At 50.1% G+C, this 16,970-nt stretch overlaps 2 protein-coding genes across 2 annotated transcripts in view; one reads left to right on the top strand and one right to left on the bottom strand.

Annotated features, from left to right (window-relative positions):
• Positions 1-4,838, top strand: part of Vwa2 (von Willebrand factor A domain containing 2) — a 31,917-nt gene extending 27,079 nt beyond the window's left edge. The window contains exons 11-13 of the mRNA XM_059245845.1: positions 1,597-2,148; positions 2,473-2,598; positions 3,316-4,838. Coding sequence (XP_059101828.1) covers positions 1,597-2,148; positions 2,473-2,598; positions 3,316-3,419 — 782 coding nt within the window. The 3' untranslated portion in view covers positions 3,420-4,838. The remainder of the gene's footprint in view (positions 1-1,596; positions 2,149-2,472; positions 2,599-3,315) is intronic.
• A 350-nt stretch (positions 4,839-5,188) lies between these two features.
• Afap1l2 (actin filament associated protein 1 like 2) overlaps positions 5,189-16,970 on the bottom strand; it is a 103,603-nt gene continuing 91,821 nt past the window's right edge. The window contains exons 11-19 of the mRNA XM_059256132.1: positions 15,829-16,040; positions 13,260-13,405; positions 12,183-12,294; positions 11,309-11,557; positions 11,040-11,229; positions 10,587-10,742; positions 7,308-7,501; positions 7,058-7,186; positions 5,189-6,198 (exon numbers count right to left, since the gene is read on the bottom strand). Coding sequence (XP_059112115.1) covers positions 6,172-6,198; positions 7,058-7,186; positions 7,308-7,501; positions 10,587-10,742; positions 11,040-11,229; positions 11,309-11,557; positions 12,183-12,294; positions 13,260-13,405; positions 15,829-16,040 — 1,415 coding nt within the window. The 3' untranslated portion in view covers positions 5,189-6,171. The remainder of the gene's footprint in view (positions 6,199-7,057; positions 7,187-7,307; positions 7,502-10,586; positions 10,743-11,039; positions 11,230-11,308; positions 11,558-12,182; positions 12,295-13,259; positions 13,406-15,828; positions 16,041-16,970) is intronic.

Below are 16,970 nucleotides of genomic sequence, written 5' to 3'. Positions count from 1 at the left end.
GACATATGTATGTGTACATGTGCACACACAAAGCGAACATTTTCTAAGACAATACCTACCCTGTCTACCTGGAATGTGCTGTGGCACTTTTCTGTTCTGTTCTGTTTCGTTGCCCACAGGGCTGATTTTGTGAGTAGCAGGCAGAGGGAGAGTGGCAGCCCTGGGAGTAGGCATGTGCATGCAGAGGCGGGGCTAGTACCAGAGACATCAGAGCTCTAACATCCTTAAAAGGGCACTTCAGTGCTCCCCTGAGGAGCTGAATGGAGGGAACTGCACATGGCACTTAGAATCCCAGACCATGTTACTGTCCCCAGCGGCGAAAGTCCTCACTTCTATAACAGTGATGAGGACAGCCATGCCCAGCCCCATCCTGTCCCTCTAGGCCAGTCTCCTACGGCAAAATGATTTGGGTTTTACGTACAGTTGCAGAGATAGAAGAGATGTGCCAGTTGCAGAGGGTTCCTGTGTTTGTTCCTTCACATTAGAATGGATCGTTGTTACCGTGAACAGACCAAGACTGATGAACTGTTACTTGGTACAGTCCACCTTTGCTCAGATGTCTCAGCTTTTACCTGAAATCGTCTTGTCCCTGAATGCCAGCAGTGCCCTTTGCCCGGGACAGTTAGTGGGCCTGTCTCCTCAGACTTCTGTGTGTGGCAGTTTCTATATTTTCCTTATGTCCAGTGTGGTTTTTAAAAGCCAATAAATCAGGCTACCAGACCCTCTGACTCCATATTTAATCCTTCCCAGTGGCTCTCTGTGCATCTGGAAGCAACCTGAGCCCCTTCTGCTGGCTTCTGAGAACTTCCTGTCCATCGGTTGCAATCTCCACCGTTACACCCCACTGGAAGATGGAGGAAGATGCCTCCCCACTTAGAGACACCCTTTTTCCTCCAGAGCTAGTAGAAATGTCACCTCCCCAGGCATCCCCAAGCCACGGCTTGTCCTGCTGTCCCCTCTGGCCCTTTCCCACTTTCTCTACTGTGTTGCTGACTCTGTTGTACATACATGTTCATTTCCCATCCACATGTCATAGATCACCAGTCCATAGAGGGCAGGTATCGTAATATTAGCATCTTGTATCCCAGAGGCAGCACATGGCATAAGGGGGCGGGGAAAGAACTGCAAGAGCGGCCATCGGGGTCTCCAAAAGGATTCCATATGTTGGAGGCTTCTATCAGATCAGAGGTGCATGGCCTGAGCCAGCAGGTGGTTTGACTTTGCCATCTCGTGGCTTCTGTGTTGAGGTCCAAGGCCACCATTTGTCAGCCAGTGAGAAGGAAAAGGTGGGGGAGGGAGGCGCAAGGCAAGTGGCTTCCACTTGCACATGTTAGAATTTAAAGTTTCAAACTTGGAAAGCACATTCCACTAGATGGAGACTACTGCGCAGCCATATCTGGTGGCCAGGGAGACTGGGAAATGGCACCAAAGTGGCCACTTGCATTCACGCTTATATTTTAGAAGGGTGAGCTATGGTTATGAGGAGAGTAGAGACTACATGGCAGTCAGCACACTGGCTGACCTCACCCAGTCAAGAACAGTCCCTGCTACACCAGCCAGGTCCAGACAAGGAACCTCTTCTGTTTGCTCCTCCAGGCTGCCAAGCACAGTCACTGGACCTGGTGTTCCTGCTGGATGCCTCTGCCTCAGTGGGACCTGAGAACTTTGCCCAGATGCAGACTTTCATCAGGAAATGCACTCTGCGCTTTGATGTGAACCCTGATGTGGCACAGGTTGGCCTGGTGGTGTACGGCAGCCAGGTGCAGACAGCCTTCGGCCTGGACACCCATCTCACCCGTGCTGCCGTGTTGCGGGCCATGAGCCAGGCTCCCTACCTCGGGGGTGTGGGCTCTGCTGGCACAGCCTTGCTGCACATTGATGACAAGGTGATGAGTGTCCAAAGGGGCGCCCGCCCTGGTGTCCCCAAAGCTGTGGTGATGCTCACAGGTGGGAGTGGGGTAGAAGATGCTACTGTCCCTGCCCAGAAGCTGAGAGACAATGGCATCTCAGTCTTGGTTGTGAGCGTGGGGGCTGTCCTCAGGGAGGCAGTGCGGAGGCTCGCTGGTCCCCGGGACTCCCTGATCCATGTGGCAGCTTACTCGGACCTACCGTACCACCAGGATGTGCTCATTGAGTGGATATGTAGAGGTGAGTGGGAGGGAGCACACTCCCTTAGAGTTGTCTGAGCCGTCACACATGTCATTACGAGGAAGACAGCTTCCTACTCCTCATTTGCCGTGTGTCAGCTTCTGTGCTAACTCCGACAGTCCCACGAAGTCCCAGGTGTGACTATATCATACATTTAAGGGTCCAAGGATCCAATCTCATCAATCACGTGATAAGCTGTTGCTTCAGGACCAAGGGAGACGCTCTGGTGTTAATTCAGTTGCACGGCCTTTAAGACTGAACTAGGATTGCTTAGGATAGGGGCCTCTGTATCTGACCCAGGCTTGGGCACATTCTCCTTTGCAGAAGCCAAGCGGCCAGTCAACCTCTGCAAACCCAGCCCATGCATGAATGAAGGCACCTGTGTCCTAAAGAATGGCAGTTACCGCTGCAAGTGCCGGGGTGGCTGGGAAGGCCCCCACTGTGAGAACCGTGAGTGGATCCCTGCTGTTCAGGCATGGATGGGGTTGGTCTCCTTAGTCCTGCCAAGTTCTACAGACTTGGCAGAAGGCAGGTTGTGCCATTCAGTCATTTGTTCCTTCTGTACGAAACACTTGGAAGGGTCTTACGTATCTCAGGCATTTTTTTTTTAAGAGTAGGAGATCCAGGCTGATAGCTAAGACAGATCTGCCCTTATGAAGCCTCCATTCTAGTGAGGGAACAGAGCCAGTAGTGTGTCAATGCAGTGCATTGGTAGTATTGGAATGTGACATTAGAGTCAGGTGCACTGGAAATGAGCATGACATCAGGGAGGTGGGCATTGGTTAGGAGCATGGGGATAGTGTCACGGGATGTGGGACCAGAGACATGTAGGTGGGTGACACTGTGGTAGCTGGTGTCCATTCTTGAATATCTCCATTTGTTTGGTGACATGAGAACAGCCTATTGGCTGTGAGTGAGGTACTGGAGCTTTGAGAGGAAAGGAGCTTTGAGGAGAGCTGGGTGACAGACCCAGGGGACAGCAGCATCCAAGCCTCCTCTTCTTAGACCAGGCAGAAATCAAGACAACCCTGGGTTATGGGTTTTCAGCCCTTGGCACACACTGGCTTCCAGTGGCAGCTGAGGAGGAGGTGTGGGCGGTGGGATGGGGGTCTGATCTAGTGCCTTTCACTGGCTGAGGGTAAGACTCTAACAACCTCTCTTTCCCAGGCGTCTTGAGAGGAGATGCCCCCATGGCACATAGCTTCCACCAAGAGCCCACCAGAGGACGGCAGCCAACCCCCCAGCCAGCTCCTGGGCATCTCAGAATCTGAAAGGCACTGTCTGTGGCCCGGTGCACCTCCTGGGAGTTCTGGAGCATCTGCTTCCAGCTCTAAGCTGAGCTGTCCTGCCCACAAGCCTCTGCCACAGAGGACCGTGCTGCTTGGGACAGGAGCAGCTGCAGCTGTCCATCACTATGGTGATCTTGGAAACTGCTAATGTGTCAGTATTTACCTCCTGTACCTGTTTGTCACCTTTCCTGAGGATAAGGAAGAGGCCATGGAGCTTGATGGCCTGCTGGAGGGCCATTTTGACCATCACAAATGCTAGGGAGAAGGCTGAAAGGTGGTAATGCCTGGAGGAAGGCATCTGCCGGGCGTACCACGCAGTGATGGTTTTGACACAAAAGGTGGACTTCTCCCTTTCCCAAAAGATAACTCCTATGGATTTAGTTTGAAAAGGGATTATGTGCCATTTGTGAGGTTTTCTGGTGACCAGCTCTGTGTGTGGGAAAGACCTGGGAAGGTCTCAGACAGCAGTTTGGCCCATTAGCCAGTTTGTGTATAGGGAAGGGGCGTACTGTGCGAAGGGTTCTCTCTTGTGGTTGGTCTGGGTGCTGCACAGTAAGACCTTCGGGGGCTTCCTTTCAGAGTTTATGTAGGAGAAGTCAGTGGTAGTGCATTGCTGTCCTCGTTTTTGGTGGTGGCAGTGAAGGGCGGACGTCACAAACTCAGCCATTGAGGGCGAGGGGTGACTAGGAGGTTAGCTTTCAACGCTCACCGGCTTTGCCTTACATGCTTCTCCTGCCCAGTCTGTTGCGGGGCTTTTCAAGAGAGAGTCGTCATCCATGCCCCCAGAGCACCTGTGTCTGTGTGGCAAACTAGGCGCCTAACCGCGCCACTCCCGTGGGTTTCCCCCTTCCTTGTGCTGTTTGGAGCTGGGCTTTCAGGGGAAGCGCTGCAGAGCTCTGGAAGCACCTGAGAAGCACTGGTAACAGCAGGATGTGACATGCAACCTGTGTGACGTAGGCTCCCAGAATGAGACTCCCTCACCATTACGGTGTTCTGTGGGTCAGTCTGGCTGGCTGAGACACTACTCTGCAGGTTTGCAGTATGCTTTTCCTTCACATTCAGACTGTGGATGTGAACAGTTACATACTGTTAGGTTTCAACCAGTGAATCAATTTTTTGACTCCCTGGATAAGATTTCTTTTGTGATATTTGGACATTTCCATATCGGAGCAGTGCTAATTTTATCATGGAATGCCTGGATTTCCCAAACTTTCACACTGTTATAGTCATAGTATTTTCTTATAAAATCTTGCCAGTGTCTGTTTTTAAGGCTTCCTAGTCAATTTTGCTATTCCATTTGCTTAGGTTATCTTATTTCTTAAATTGCAGTAGCATGTTCAAGGAGTCAGAATTTGGTCTTGTTGAATTTTAAATATAAAATAAATACATTTATGTTCCGAATTTCCTTAATCATTGCATAGGCAGCCTTCTGCATATTGGTGTGTTTCTTTTTCCCAAGAGTTGGTTGGAGCCTGTTTAACTTCCAGAGGTTTGGCTTTCAACTGTTTGCATGAAATTAGCCTCTGGAGCGTTTCCTGTGTATTTGGTACCTTAGTTATACAGCAGTTAACTCTTTCAGCTGGATTAAGGATCCTTACAGTGTCTTGCTGGGCTACCCCATGCGGCTCTGCCAGTCTTTCCAGCGTGCATTCAAGTTCATTGTGTAAATAATCAAGACCTTTGCCCAGTGTCATGCCATGAAATACAAGGGAAACCCAAAATATAATGAATATTTTATTTTAAAAAATCTAACTCACCACTTGATAAAGATCACCAAGTGTTTATGACACAGGAAATAAATGCCCTGGGATTAGAAAGACAATATGCATAAAAACATTTAGCCTTCAGGAACCAGTGTTTGATAACTGATTCTGAATGCCCAGAAATGGGGTGGGTGATAGATGAAATGTTTCAACCTGTGTTAATGCCATCACAGAGAGACAGACCACAAAAGGACAGCACTGGCTGCCAGTACTCTAACTCACCACTGTTTTTCTTGCAAGAGGACCAGAAATTAAAAACATCTTTAAAATGGGAATGAAGAGGCCATTAACTAACTCTTTTCGTAAAAGTGGCCTGGACACAGGACGGAGTCTGTAAACACAGGGAGTTTCCCGTATACAATACAGCATTTGTTTAAGAGTTTGTCTGTTAAAGGCGGTTGAATCAACTGCCGTGGACTAGGGGGAAAGTCCTTAGTGGGCTCAGTGCCTTAGCTTGGTTCCAAATATGTCCCTGCTACTGGTCTCCAGAGTTCACGCCATTGGTGGCTAACACTCTTTAAGATCATCAAAGACTATGTAAGGGCCCACCAGTGTGGAGTCAAGGGTAATTTAACCCTTAATGTTGCCAGATACAGGATAAAAGATAAGGGGTCAGAAGGGTAGATTTTCTTGTCACTCAAAGCCATGTGGCTATTTTTTCACTACTTAAAAATCTTGATAAAACAATAGATGGATGAAATCTTAAAAAAAGAAAAAGTACAATGTCTCATTAACAGCCAGTAGACTTAGGTCTCCAGAGAAGCCGCTGCCGCTGCTGCTGTATTCCCTTTGGCTTGAAGAGGAGACTGTGCCTTCCTCTAACCGAAGCTCCATTCACGGCACCTCATTCCTTGCTTTTTCTTCTGCACAGACTCACCCTTCCTCAGAGCTGCTGTTTATCAAAGACTTGAAGCAGGATTGTCACCAAGGTCCACACTGACATAGAAGAGTCTTCAGGTGATTCTTGTTTCCTAACTGGCTCCTTTCTTCTCCCATTCCTACAGTACCAAACATAAGCACCCGAAAAAGAAAGTTATCTCTCTGTAGCCACCTTCATAGATGTAGAAAAGGTAAGAAAAACTATTAAGCTCAAAAGCAGCTGTAAGTACAGCTAGCCTCATTCCTGTGTGGAGTACCTATGGAGAGGTTTTGAGGCTGTGGTTCAGCCAAGTGTGGTGGTTGATTAGTGATGTCTGCAGTGGTAAGGGGGTAGGAGGCTCATGCAATGAAATGGATTTAACAGTTCCCCATTGGCATGGGTGTTTGACCATCTCATCAAGTACACAGGACAGGAACAAAGAGTGTGGTGGTTGATTAGTGATGTCTGCAGTGGTAAGGGGGTAGGAGGCTCATGCAATGAAATGGATTTAACAGTTCCCCATTGGCATGGGTGTTTGACCATCTCATCAAGTACCCAGGACAGGAACAAAGAGAATCCTCGGTTTGTCAAAGCCAAGGTAGCTCTAGGCACATTTCTTATTATACACACAAGTTAAGGATTAACGAGGCTTCTTGTTGAGTCCTTGGCCAAGAAACCATGCCATGGGAGTAGTGCCTGTTTTTACTTTAGTGAGCCTTTTGTCACTGGCTTCTTTGGTTTTGATGGTAGAAACCCTTTGGATTAAAACCATTTCAGTCACAGCCCACCCCTGGAATCTACTGAGAGGTAGGGATGCCCTCAGGCTCACTGGGAAGAACACTTGAATTAAGCACCTTTCTGGTTAATCAGTGATGAAGACTGAGCCATGGCAGTTTTCTCCTGAGAGCACACCTCTCACTCAGAGCTAGTGCCAAAAGCCACAGTGTTCCACCTTACAGCACTTCCACTGGCCCGAGGGGCGGGGGCTGGCCGCTTACCTTGGCTTTCTGCAGGACCGTGCCTTTGCCTGTGACCATGACTGAAAGAGGCCTGTTCTTGAGCACGGATGCAGAGTTGACTGGGGTGGAGTCTGGAGTGGGGTTGGGGGTGGCAGCTTTGGGCTGTGGCTAAAGCGGACAACAAGGGCTGGCTGGGTCAAGAGTTTGTACATAGAAAACCCACCCCTCCCGACGTGTGTCCGGGAAGCCCGACATACAGCTCAGAGGAGCCACAGTGCCCAGCACTCACGCGAGGGCTCATGTTGTCCAGGTGGGTGGTGTCCACAGTGGTGCCCAGCGTCACAGGCCCAGCCTCAGCCTTCTTCAGGTTGTCCTTCACCTCCATGATACTGAGCTCAAGGTCCACACGCCTGCCCTCCTCTATCCGACACTCCTCCTCCACTTTCTTCAGCTTCTGCTCCAGGCTGGCCAGGACTCCCTTATCTGCAGAAGAATTAAACTTGCCAAGGCCAGGGAACCACGCTGCACAGAGTCAGGGTTTACATGCACCCCTTCATGTGGACCACAGGCCTGGATCTAACATAGAAATGTGGAAATGGGCCTTTCAACGTGTAGTAGACAGCCTTCTAGAGCAAATTTGAGTGACTCTGTTCTCATAGGCTGAAGGAATCCAGAGGGAAGCTCTGCTCCACAGGCAGACCTGAGTCTGAGCCCAAGTCCCTTCTGGGAGGTTCTAACCACTCAATTCAAGCCTGAAAGCAACTTTACCAATGGTCCTTGGAGTGTGGCTGGGATGTTGTAACCCTGACCCATACTATTGCCTCTATCCTCTGGTGCTTCCAGCTTCCCAAGCCTGAATGTGGTCTTTAGCCTTGGATCTCCTTGGCCCGGAGTTAAGAAATGATTACCTGCTGGAGCAAGTACAGCATCACCTATATTTAACATGGAGTCCCCAGCTCCACTTAAGGACCACAGGAAACCTGAGGTGCTATTCTTAAGCCTTATGAGAGACGACCAACAGTCCTGGATGGATGACAAGCAGTAACAGAGCCACTGTTTCAGAAAAATACACAGAGGAAAAGTTAACTAGTGTAGTGATGTTTGGGATTCTGAAATTAGTGTGTATATATACACTAATATATATATATATATGTATATATGTATATATATATACATATATATATAATTTCTATCCAATATCAATGCTTTCAAACCACTTTCTTCCCTGTGACTATAAGACCAAAGAATCCATTTGCCAGGAGAATAAGCCATAGTTAGAAGTTTCTTTTTCCCTATCTGGAATATCTATGTCAGAGAGCCGGGGAAGCCTAGACCACTTCCTCAGAGTGCTTCTCATGTATTTAGGGGTTCCAAGGACTGCTGTGGTGAGCTCCGTTACCTCACGTCCCAGCCTTCTGCTGCTGTGAGCTGATGATGCCTAATCTTGATCACCAGTTTGACCAGAGTGAGTGACACCCAGGAGATGAGGAAAGCAGGCCTGTGGTGTGTCTGAGGTCACTCCCCGAGATGAGCTCATGGGGGCTTTGAACTAAGCAATGGTTGAATCCATTGATAGATTCAAGGTTTACTAGACTATTGGGGGATGATAGAACTGTGGGACATAAAGTCTTGTTGGAAACAGTGGGCTCTCAGGACATGCCTTTGAAAGGTGTATTTTCCCTCTGTTCTCCCACACTCAGAAACAGCCAAACAAACATGGACTAAATAAAGCCTCCCTCCACCTCTTAGTTGTTTATTTCAGATATTACATCATAGCAATAAAAACCTGACATACCATATCTAAGAGTGCCGATCCCTAAAAAAATGAGGAATCCCACTTATAGAGATGGAAGGGAAACAGGAAGTGTCTGCCTACAGAGACGGACTCTCTTTGGGGTCCAAGAAATAAATTGTGGTGATGGCAGCTGTGGTGGTCTGAATGAGAATGGCACCCATTGGCTCACATGTTTGAGGGCTTGGTCCCCAGTAGGTGGAACTATCAGGAAGGATTAGGGGCTGTGGCTTGCTGAAAGGGTGTCACTGGAGAGGAGCGTTGATGTTTCGAAAGCCCACACCATTCCCAGTTAGTGCTCGCGCTCTTCCCTGTGGTTCTGTCCCAACATGTGAGATCTCAGCTATTGCTCCAGCACCACGCCTGCCTGCTGCCCCAACGTATGGTGATATTTTATTTGTGCTGAAATGTGATTTTATTTGTATGTTAATACATAAAGTTGCCTGGGAGCAAGCCATAGAAGAAGCCGGCGGTGGTGGCTCACGCCTTTAATCCAATCACATGGCAGGCAGAGTCTGGGTGTTCAAGGATACAGCCAGCATGGAGACAAATGCCTTTAATCTCAATATAAACCATAGAAGATCTGGAGGTCTGTATAGACAGGCAGTGACGAGGAGGTCATGTGGTTGGGTTTACAACCAATGAGAAGGCAGAACAGAAAGTCAATAAAAAGACAGATACATAGGAAGTAGCTCTCTCTCAGGGGAAGGATGGCAGCAGCAGTGGGTGGTAAGAAGGCGGTTTTAGTGTCAGCTCTTAGCTACTGCTCTGACCTCTTGGGCTTTTAACTCTGCATTTGGCTCTGTGTTTCTTATTTAATCAGACCATTACATCTACACTAATGCCCACCATGACAGTCATGGACTCAACCCCTCCAGAACCATGAGCCCCACAATATATTCTGTCTTTTATAAGCCGCCTTGGTCATGGTATTTTGCCATAGCAATGGAAAAATCACCCATACAGCTGCTAACTGAATATATGAAGAAATACTCTCTTGTGCACTTTAAATGGGTTCACTGCTGGACAAATGGACTCTGTCTGGACAACTAAAAAGTGGAGCCATTTCATCCCCAAGACCTTCCTTCAATTGATGTGGCTTCCCAGGAACCTGCTGTGTTTGTCCCCAAACCTGCTAAGCCAGTTGTACTTGATGGCAAGACTCTGTGATTTAAATATCCAGTGGGGTCCAGGTCAAGGGCCTCAGAAGGGCCTCAGAGGCAGGTTGCTAGGAAACCTCCCCTGAATGATGTGAGACCTTGGAAAATCACTACAAGGCCTCAGAGTTCTTTAGAAGTGTCTCAATTTTATACACTTAAAACAACAGCCTGGCCGGGCGGTGGTGGCGCACGCCTTTAATCCCAGCACTCAGGAGGCAGAGCCAGGCGGATCTCTGTGAGTTTGAGGCCAGCCTGGGCTACCAAGTGAGTTCCAGGAAAGGCGCAAAGCTACACAGAGAAACCCTGTCTCGAAAAACCAAAAAAAAAAACAAAAACAAAAACCAACAGCCTGGAAATCACAGTGTACTTCAGGTGTGGTTAGCGCAAGGATGACTTGGGACATCTGTCAGCTGACCCGGGTCTCAGCCTGGGAACAACCTAACTACCTGCTGGTGCTGTTGACACTGGCCTGAGGATCTGTGGATCTGGACCAAAGGGTGAGGGGGCTTAGGTCGAAAGATCCAGAAGGCAGATTGACAAATCCCAGTCTTTCCCTCTCAAAGCCCATGTGTCTTGGGCCAAGGTTCCACCCTGGCCCTCAACCAGGAGCCCCTACCTGTGCATCTTAGCAGCGTCTCTTTGAGTTCCCGCTTCTCTCTGCGGAGCTGAGCCAGGTGCCCCCGGATTTCCTCCTTCTTCCTCTCCAGCCTTTCCTTCTCCTCCGTGTACCGCTTCACCTCAGCCTCTGTCCGGTTCTTCCCAAGTTTGATCTCTACAGACCCAGACAGGGAAAGGCTTGTATCAGCAGGGGTGGATGATGAGGGCTGGACCTAAGCCCACTTCTTAGACTTAGATAGAACCTAGGGCGTGACAGAACACCCATGCTGATGCTAGCCCAGCAGAGATTGGGAAGAAAGTTGGTCCCTCACTTTTTTTTGGCTATGTTCTAAGGCAGGTTCCTTCACCTCCTTTACCTCTTTTAACCTGTCTCCTCAAATGAAAGGGAGGAACTCAAGCTAACATCACCACACCATGTCTAAAATGTTAAGCCTGTGTCTAGTCCACATACCTGCACTGGTCACCCTCAGCTTGTCCTTCACAGGTGGGCTGGCACTGGTGGGGCTAGAAGCCATGGTGTCAGGGCAGTTGGCTGGGAAGGAGATTCTCTGCTGCTCGGCCTGCAGTTTAACTGTGGTGATTCTCAAGGTGGGCTCCGTGGGATCCGAGGGCTCCGAGGGCTCCTGACTCTCCAGCTGCCTCTGTGCCAAGAGAAGTCACGCTCCATGACTACAGGGCATGGCAGGGTGGCTGGGCACCTGTAGATGGGATGGCTTGTACCTGCTGTTCCTCTAGGCTTTCTGGAGACCCTGCATGTGGCTCATCTGGGGTGGGGCCTGGGCCTGGGTCTACTGTGAGGGTCTCAGCTAGGTCATCCAGCTGTGGTAATGCTGGAAGAGAGGCCAGTGCCTGTACCCCACTGGGGCTGTGCAGGAAGGACTTGACAGGCGTGAGGTCCAGGTACACTCGGTCAAGCTCACTCTCACAGTTAGCATCTACAGCAGGGGTTGCTTCCTCGGCAGGCTCTACCTACAGGAAAAAGTCAGGGGGTGTTTTATTGCCTTGTTCCCTTGGCTGTAAGGCACCTGGCCTCAGGGCTCCTGTCCCCTCCCATGCTGGAGGAGTTGACCCCTTCCTTCCAGAGGAACCCTGGGTGGGATGGCAGAGTCCAAAGGCAGAAGACCCGGGACACAGCACTCTGTAAAGAGGAAAGTATCAAGGTCTTTCTATTGGCGGGGGTGGGGGGGTTGGGGTGTTGGGGGGTGGGTGAGGTGTGGGGGGCATTAAGATTGAGGGAGCAAAGCTGCCAACCATGCAATAACTTCTTGGTTCCGGAACCAAAACTTTGCCACCACATGCTCAGCGCACCTCAGCTACTGATAGGGCCCTTGAAGGCTGATGGCGTCACTGCACCCACGTGACACTATCCACCATCTACTCTCTACCCTTATCCCTGACCAGAGCAAATAACTGGGTGTTTCTTCTAGACAGGCATCCAAGTTAGACCACGCAACCCCTTGCACAAAAGATGAGTGGCCTGCATTGATGGCCCTGTAGGTGGCCTGGGAGCTGCTCATCTTGGAAACAGTCTGACACCCTGGGACAAAGGTTTGGCCGAAGGACCCAACTGTCCATGCCACTGCCGAGTGCTTACCACTGCCGTCAGCTCCGACATCTCCACGTCATCGTACAGCTCTTCCGGGCCGTCCCGGCTAGGCAGGCCATCAATGTATGTGTTGGGCTCTGAGAACTTTCTCTGCATCAGTCTGGAAGACATACATGGGTGCATGAAGCTTCTAGGACCCTGTAGAATCCCACCAGCCTCAAAGAATGCAGAGTAAAGGCCCTTGGCTACACAGAGATCTGAGATAAATGCCCACCCCCCACAGCTAGAGTCATCTCCTTTTCTTTGTTCTAGAACTCTTGGGTCTAGATTTCCCCTCCAGAGGAAACAAACTGCCCTACCCCAAGTCCCCCAGACTCCTATGGTCGTCTTCTGCAGGCTCTTCACTGTTATACATCCAACCTAGCACCAGCGCCAAGATCCCAGCACATTTCATGACCACAGTGCACCTGGGGCAGCTCAGACAAGATGCATCCCCATTTTGTATGTTAGGAAACAGGTCCATTTCAGCAGCCAAGCTGGCTTCTGTCAAAACTGGCAGCACCTCCTTGTCCGAGACACCCCTGCCCAAGCCTGTCTGTCTGTGTGTAAAGGAGAAATGCCTACCTCACCCTGCATATCCCAGAATGTACTGGAGACCCAGTGAGGAGTCCAGAGGAAGGGCAAGGGGAGTCAGGGAAGTCACCTACTCTGTCCTTGGGAGCTGGAGAGTAACCAGGGCTGTAGAAGATGGACCCCAGGGAGAGCTCTCATCTGGGTCTCTGTGCCATGCAGCTCCCCTGGGGTTGGCTCTCATCTGGGTCTCTATGCCATGCAGCTCCCCTGGGGCTGGCTCTCATCTGGGTCTCTGTGCCATGCAGCTCCCCTGGGGCTGGCTCTCATCTGGGTCTCCCTGGGCTGTGCCATGCAGCTCCCCTGGGGCTGGCTCTCATCTGGGTCTCTGTGCTAAACAGCTCCCATCTTCCCCCTTTGCATCCCCTTAATGCAGGACCAAGCATGAATCAACTGACCCCATGCTGTTGGTGGCCACGCTGCCCTAGCTACCCACCAGGTCTGAAAGCAAGGCTGGATGGGAAGACATGCAAGGAAAGGCCTCTTCTTACTCACAAGAGAGAGGTTTTGGCCGCACTCACAATACAGGAAACCCTTTCAGCATCCACATAGTCGTAGGTGAACTCTTCCGGGTCTGTCTTGGAGCCTGACTCTGAAAGCAGGAGCCCTAGCCAGTGGCCCATCTCCTCCGAGGACTTGGCCTAGAAGGACAGAGAGTCATGAATGCTATCCTTGCCAGTCTCTCCCCCAGGCCAGAACAGCTCACTCCCATCCCTACCACCAAGCATGAGACAACCTGCGCAGGGCACCCAGCACACTGTATCCGCTAATGATGAACCCAAATAGCATTTCCCGGCAGTGAAACCATGGTTCCATTCTCAGTGACACTCCAGACATCAGCAGGGAGCATCACATGCAATTTATAGACACACGTTTCTAGAAGCTGATAACCACATTCTCAAGGTAAAACTATGAAAAATTATCAAGAGTTATAAACTGTTAGTAGTTGCTGAAAGTGTTGATTACTGAATGACTGTATACGTTGTAGGTTGACTCTTTATTTCATAGATGGTCACTGTCCCTTTCATCGTCTTAACCCACGCACACAAGACCACTGAGATGCTTCCTAAGAAACAACAATGTTCAATTTTATTTTTGTTTATGATATCAATAATGTCAAGGAATCTGAAAAACCTAATACAAAAGCAAGAAGCCATGTTAGTTTTCCAACTCAATCCCAGCCAGTCTGGTGTGTTTCCTTTTAGGGGACAATCATCCGAATCAACTGCAGGCAGTGAGCATTTCTACTCAAATGTCAACATTATTTTTGTAAAAGCCATAGGCTTATTCTCATAAGCAAAACTAGCTACCTCTCTGGCATTATGCCACACAGTCCTGCTCCACTTCTAAAGCTGCAGTTAGAAACCAAACTAGAATTTGGGTTGGTGTGACATTCATCCTCACTGCTTGAGTGTATGTGGAAGTATGTAGGAGACACCCCTTGGGGCAAGTCTGTGAAAATGTTTCCACAAAGGTTTAAACGAAGAGGGGGAAACCCCCTGAATGTGGAATGGACTGGCGTCCTGTACCAAATAAAAAGGAGAATGCAAGCTGAGCACCAGCATTTGCCTGGTTCCTGGCTGTGGATGCCACGTGACCAGCTGCCTCACACCTCTGCCATCATGCCATCCCCTCTAGCATGACATGAGTCAAATCAGCTTTTCCTCCTCTGAGTTTTCTGTTAGGCATTATTTACAGCCACCAGAAAAGGAAGACAGTTCATTTCTTTTCCCCATTTATTTCCTGTTGGAATTCTCAATACCACTTTTCAAAGGCATCTCCTAGGTCACTGTCCTCACACTGCGCAGGTTCAGGGGCTTTCTGGTGGTCTAGGTCACTGTCCCCACACTGGACAGGTGCAACAGCTTCCTGGTGGTCTAGGTCACTGTCCCTACACTGGACAGGTACAGCAGCTTCCTAGTGGTCTAGGTCACTGTCCTCACACTGGACAGGTGCAGGGGCTTCCTGGTGGTCTAGGTCACCATCCCCACACTGGACAGGTGCAGGGGCTTCCTGGTGGTCTAGGTCACCATCCCCATACTGGACAGGTGCAGTGGCTTCCTGGTGGTCTAGGTCACCATCCCCACACTGGACAGGTGCAGTGGCTTCCTGGTGGTCTTATTTTTGCCCCTTTTCCATCTACACTTCCCCCCAAATAGTAGCATCTTAACATCCCATTTCGATCATGTCATCTCTCCTGAACCCCCCAGGAGCTCCCAAGGTCTTAGGATCCAAGCTCTGCCCACTTTCCCAGCCTCGTCCTACACCCAGCCAACATTCATGGTGCCCTTCTCCTTCCTTGAAACTGTAACTAAACAACTAATCATGTAATTAGCCAAATGTCACCATACTACCAAACTAGAAAATAAGTTCTGAGGACAGAGACCAGTTTTCTCTGTCATCCAGTGAATGGCTGTGGGCTAGTGGGCAAATGAGCATGTCTCCATGCAATCATTGTTGGTGTAGACGATTCAGCCACCAGAGGGCAGCATTGAAGCAGACTTTGGAAGACGACTGGATCCAGAGTTAATGGGCAAGTGCTTACTTGTGTGCGAGGAACTCGTCCTGCCTGTGGGGCTCCTAGCAAGCTTGCATTATGTCATCTTTTGTTTTTGTAACTGTAACAGTGCATGAAACCAAGGCAGGGAGAGGCCAGAATGCAGCTGTATCACAGAGCAAGTCCTGATCCCAGATAGATCCTGACAGCCCTCATTTTTGTGTGCTGGGCCCCTGGGTTCTCCTGGCTGGTGGCATACAAAGTAAATAGCATTCCTTTGAGTTTCAGAGGCCTCTCTGGCAACTGTGGGTACTGAAAGTACTCCCCGACTGCCCTAAGTGCAGGAAGCTGCCCATGGTCCCACCACTGTAACAAAGCTACCCACCCGGAGGTCTGAATAAGAACGGACATTTTAAAAAATGCAAACAATTGCAGATAATGGAGGTAAATATGACATGAAGCCACACTGATTCTGTCTCAGTGGTATCATGATCCTCAGTATTTCAGTCGACAGCTGAGACTGCCCACCCTTAGCTGTCCTGCCTGCCTGTCCCACAGCCAGTGTACCTCAAGCTTGGCCAGCTCCTCGCCATTGTGGAGGATGCGGAAGGAATACAGGTGGTCCGGGCTGGGGTCTGGAACTACTTCACAGCCCAGCAAGCTGAGGGGCTGCTGGGCCGCCTTGTTCCGGTTCCGGTCCTGGTAGAAGTGCAGGTGGCTGTCTCTAACGAAACACCAACGTGACTTCCACTGGCTGTTCACCAGCACATTCAGGTAGCCTGCAGAAGGATGTGCAGACAGGAGAAAGAGGCCGCTGGAGGGGATGCATCTAAAGAGGACAACTCCTCTAGCAAGGGACACTTCAACAGGGATGTGGCTGCAGGGGACCTAGAAAACCAGTGTCTAGGGAAGGCACCTGTTTCAGAACCTGTGGCATCATCATTGAAGCTGAGAGCCTCAGACTATGTTCTTTTCTTCCTTTGGGTAAATAGGCCCGCCGAGGTAGGGCAGTACAGCTGTCCTGGTTCTTGGCAAAATTATGACCAGAGGAATGTGGGATTTGTCCTTCATTATAGAACTGGGGAGTCGATGCAGAGGATGCAGGCTCCCTGACCAGACCTCGTCTCCAGGCCTCCCTGTGTTCCAACAGGCAACCCTTACTTCCAGTACTCAGGCCAGATCTCCTGGCCACAGAGTCTGCTGCCACCTCTGAAGCCTCAGGTCCCTCAGCTCCCTGATACGTTGTCCAGACTCAACCCACAGTGCCTAACCCTCCTCTTTTCTCCTGAGCAGGTGTGCTCACGCCCTCTCTAGCCCTGACTCAGTCTACCTTCTGTTAGAAAGTCTAGGGCCTAGTGCAGTAAACTCAGCTGACCTCCTCCACTGGACACACCTGCCTCCGTAGGAACTGCACCAGCTCCCCTGCCGAACCCAGGTCTGCAGCCTTTTGACCAGGGACCCCGCTCCCCCATAGCACACAGAAGCTACCAGAAGCAGGGTGCACCCAGGATGCCTGCATGGATGTGTTCAGCTTCTCAAGGGGAGAGCAGCCCTTCCCCCACCCTTTCTGATGAAGGTTAATGAACTGCCACCACACACCGATGCTGTGGGATGTATGGCAAATGTGTTGCTAATTAATCAATAAAACACTGATTGGCCGTTGGCTAGGCAGGAAGTATAGGCGGGGCAAGGAGGAGAATTAAGCTGGG

The sequence above is a fragment of the Peromyscus eremicus genome, chromosome 1 (genome assembly GCF_949786415.1).
Source record: "Peromyscus eremicus chromosome 1, PerEre_H2_v1, whole genome shotgun sequence".
Classification (NCBI taxonomy): domain Eukaryota; kingdom Metazoa; phylum Chordata; class Mammalia; order Rodentia; family Cricetidae; genus Peromyscus; species Peromyscus eremicus.
This window is presented reverse-complemented; position numbering and strand designations above follow the sequence as displayed.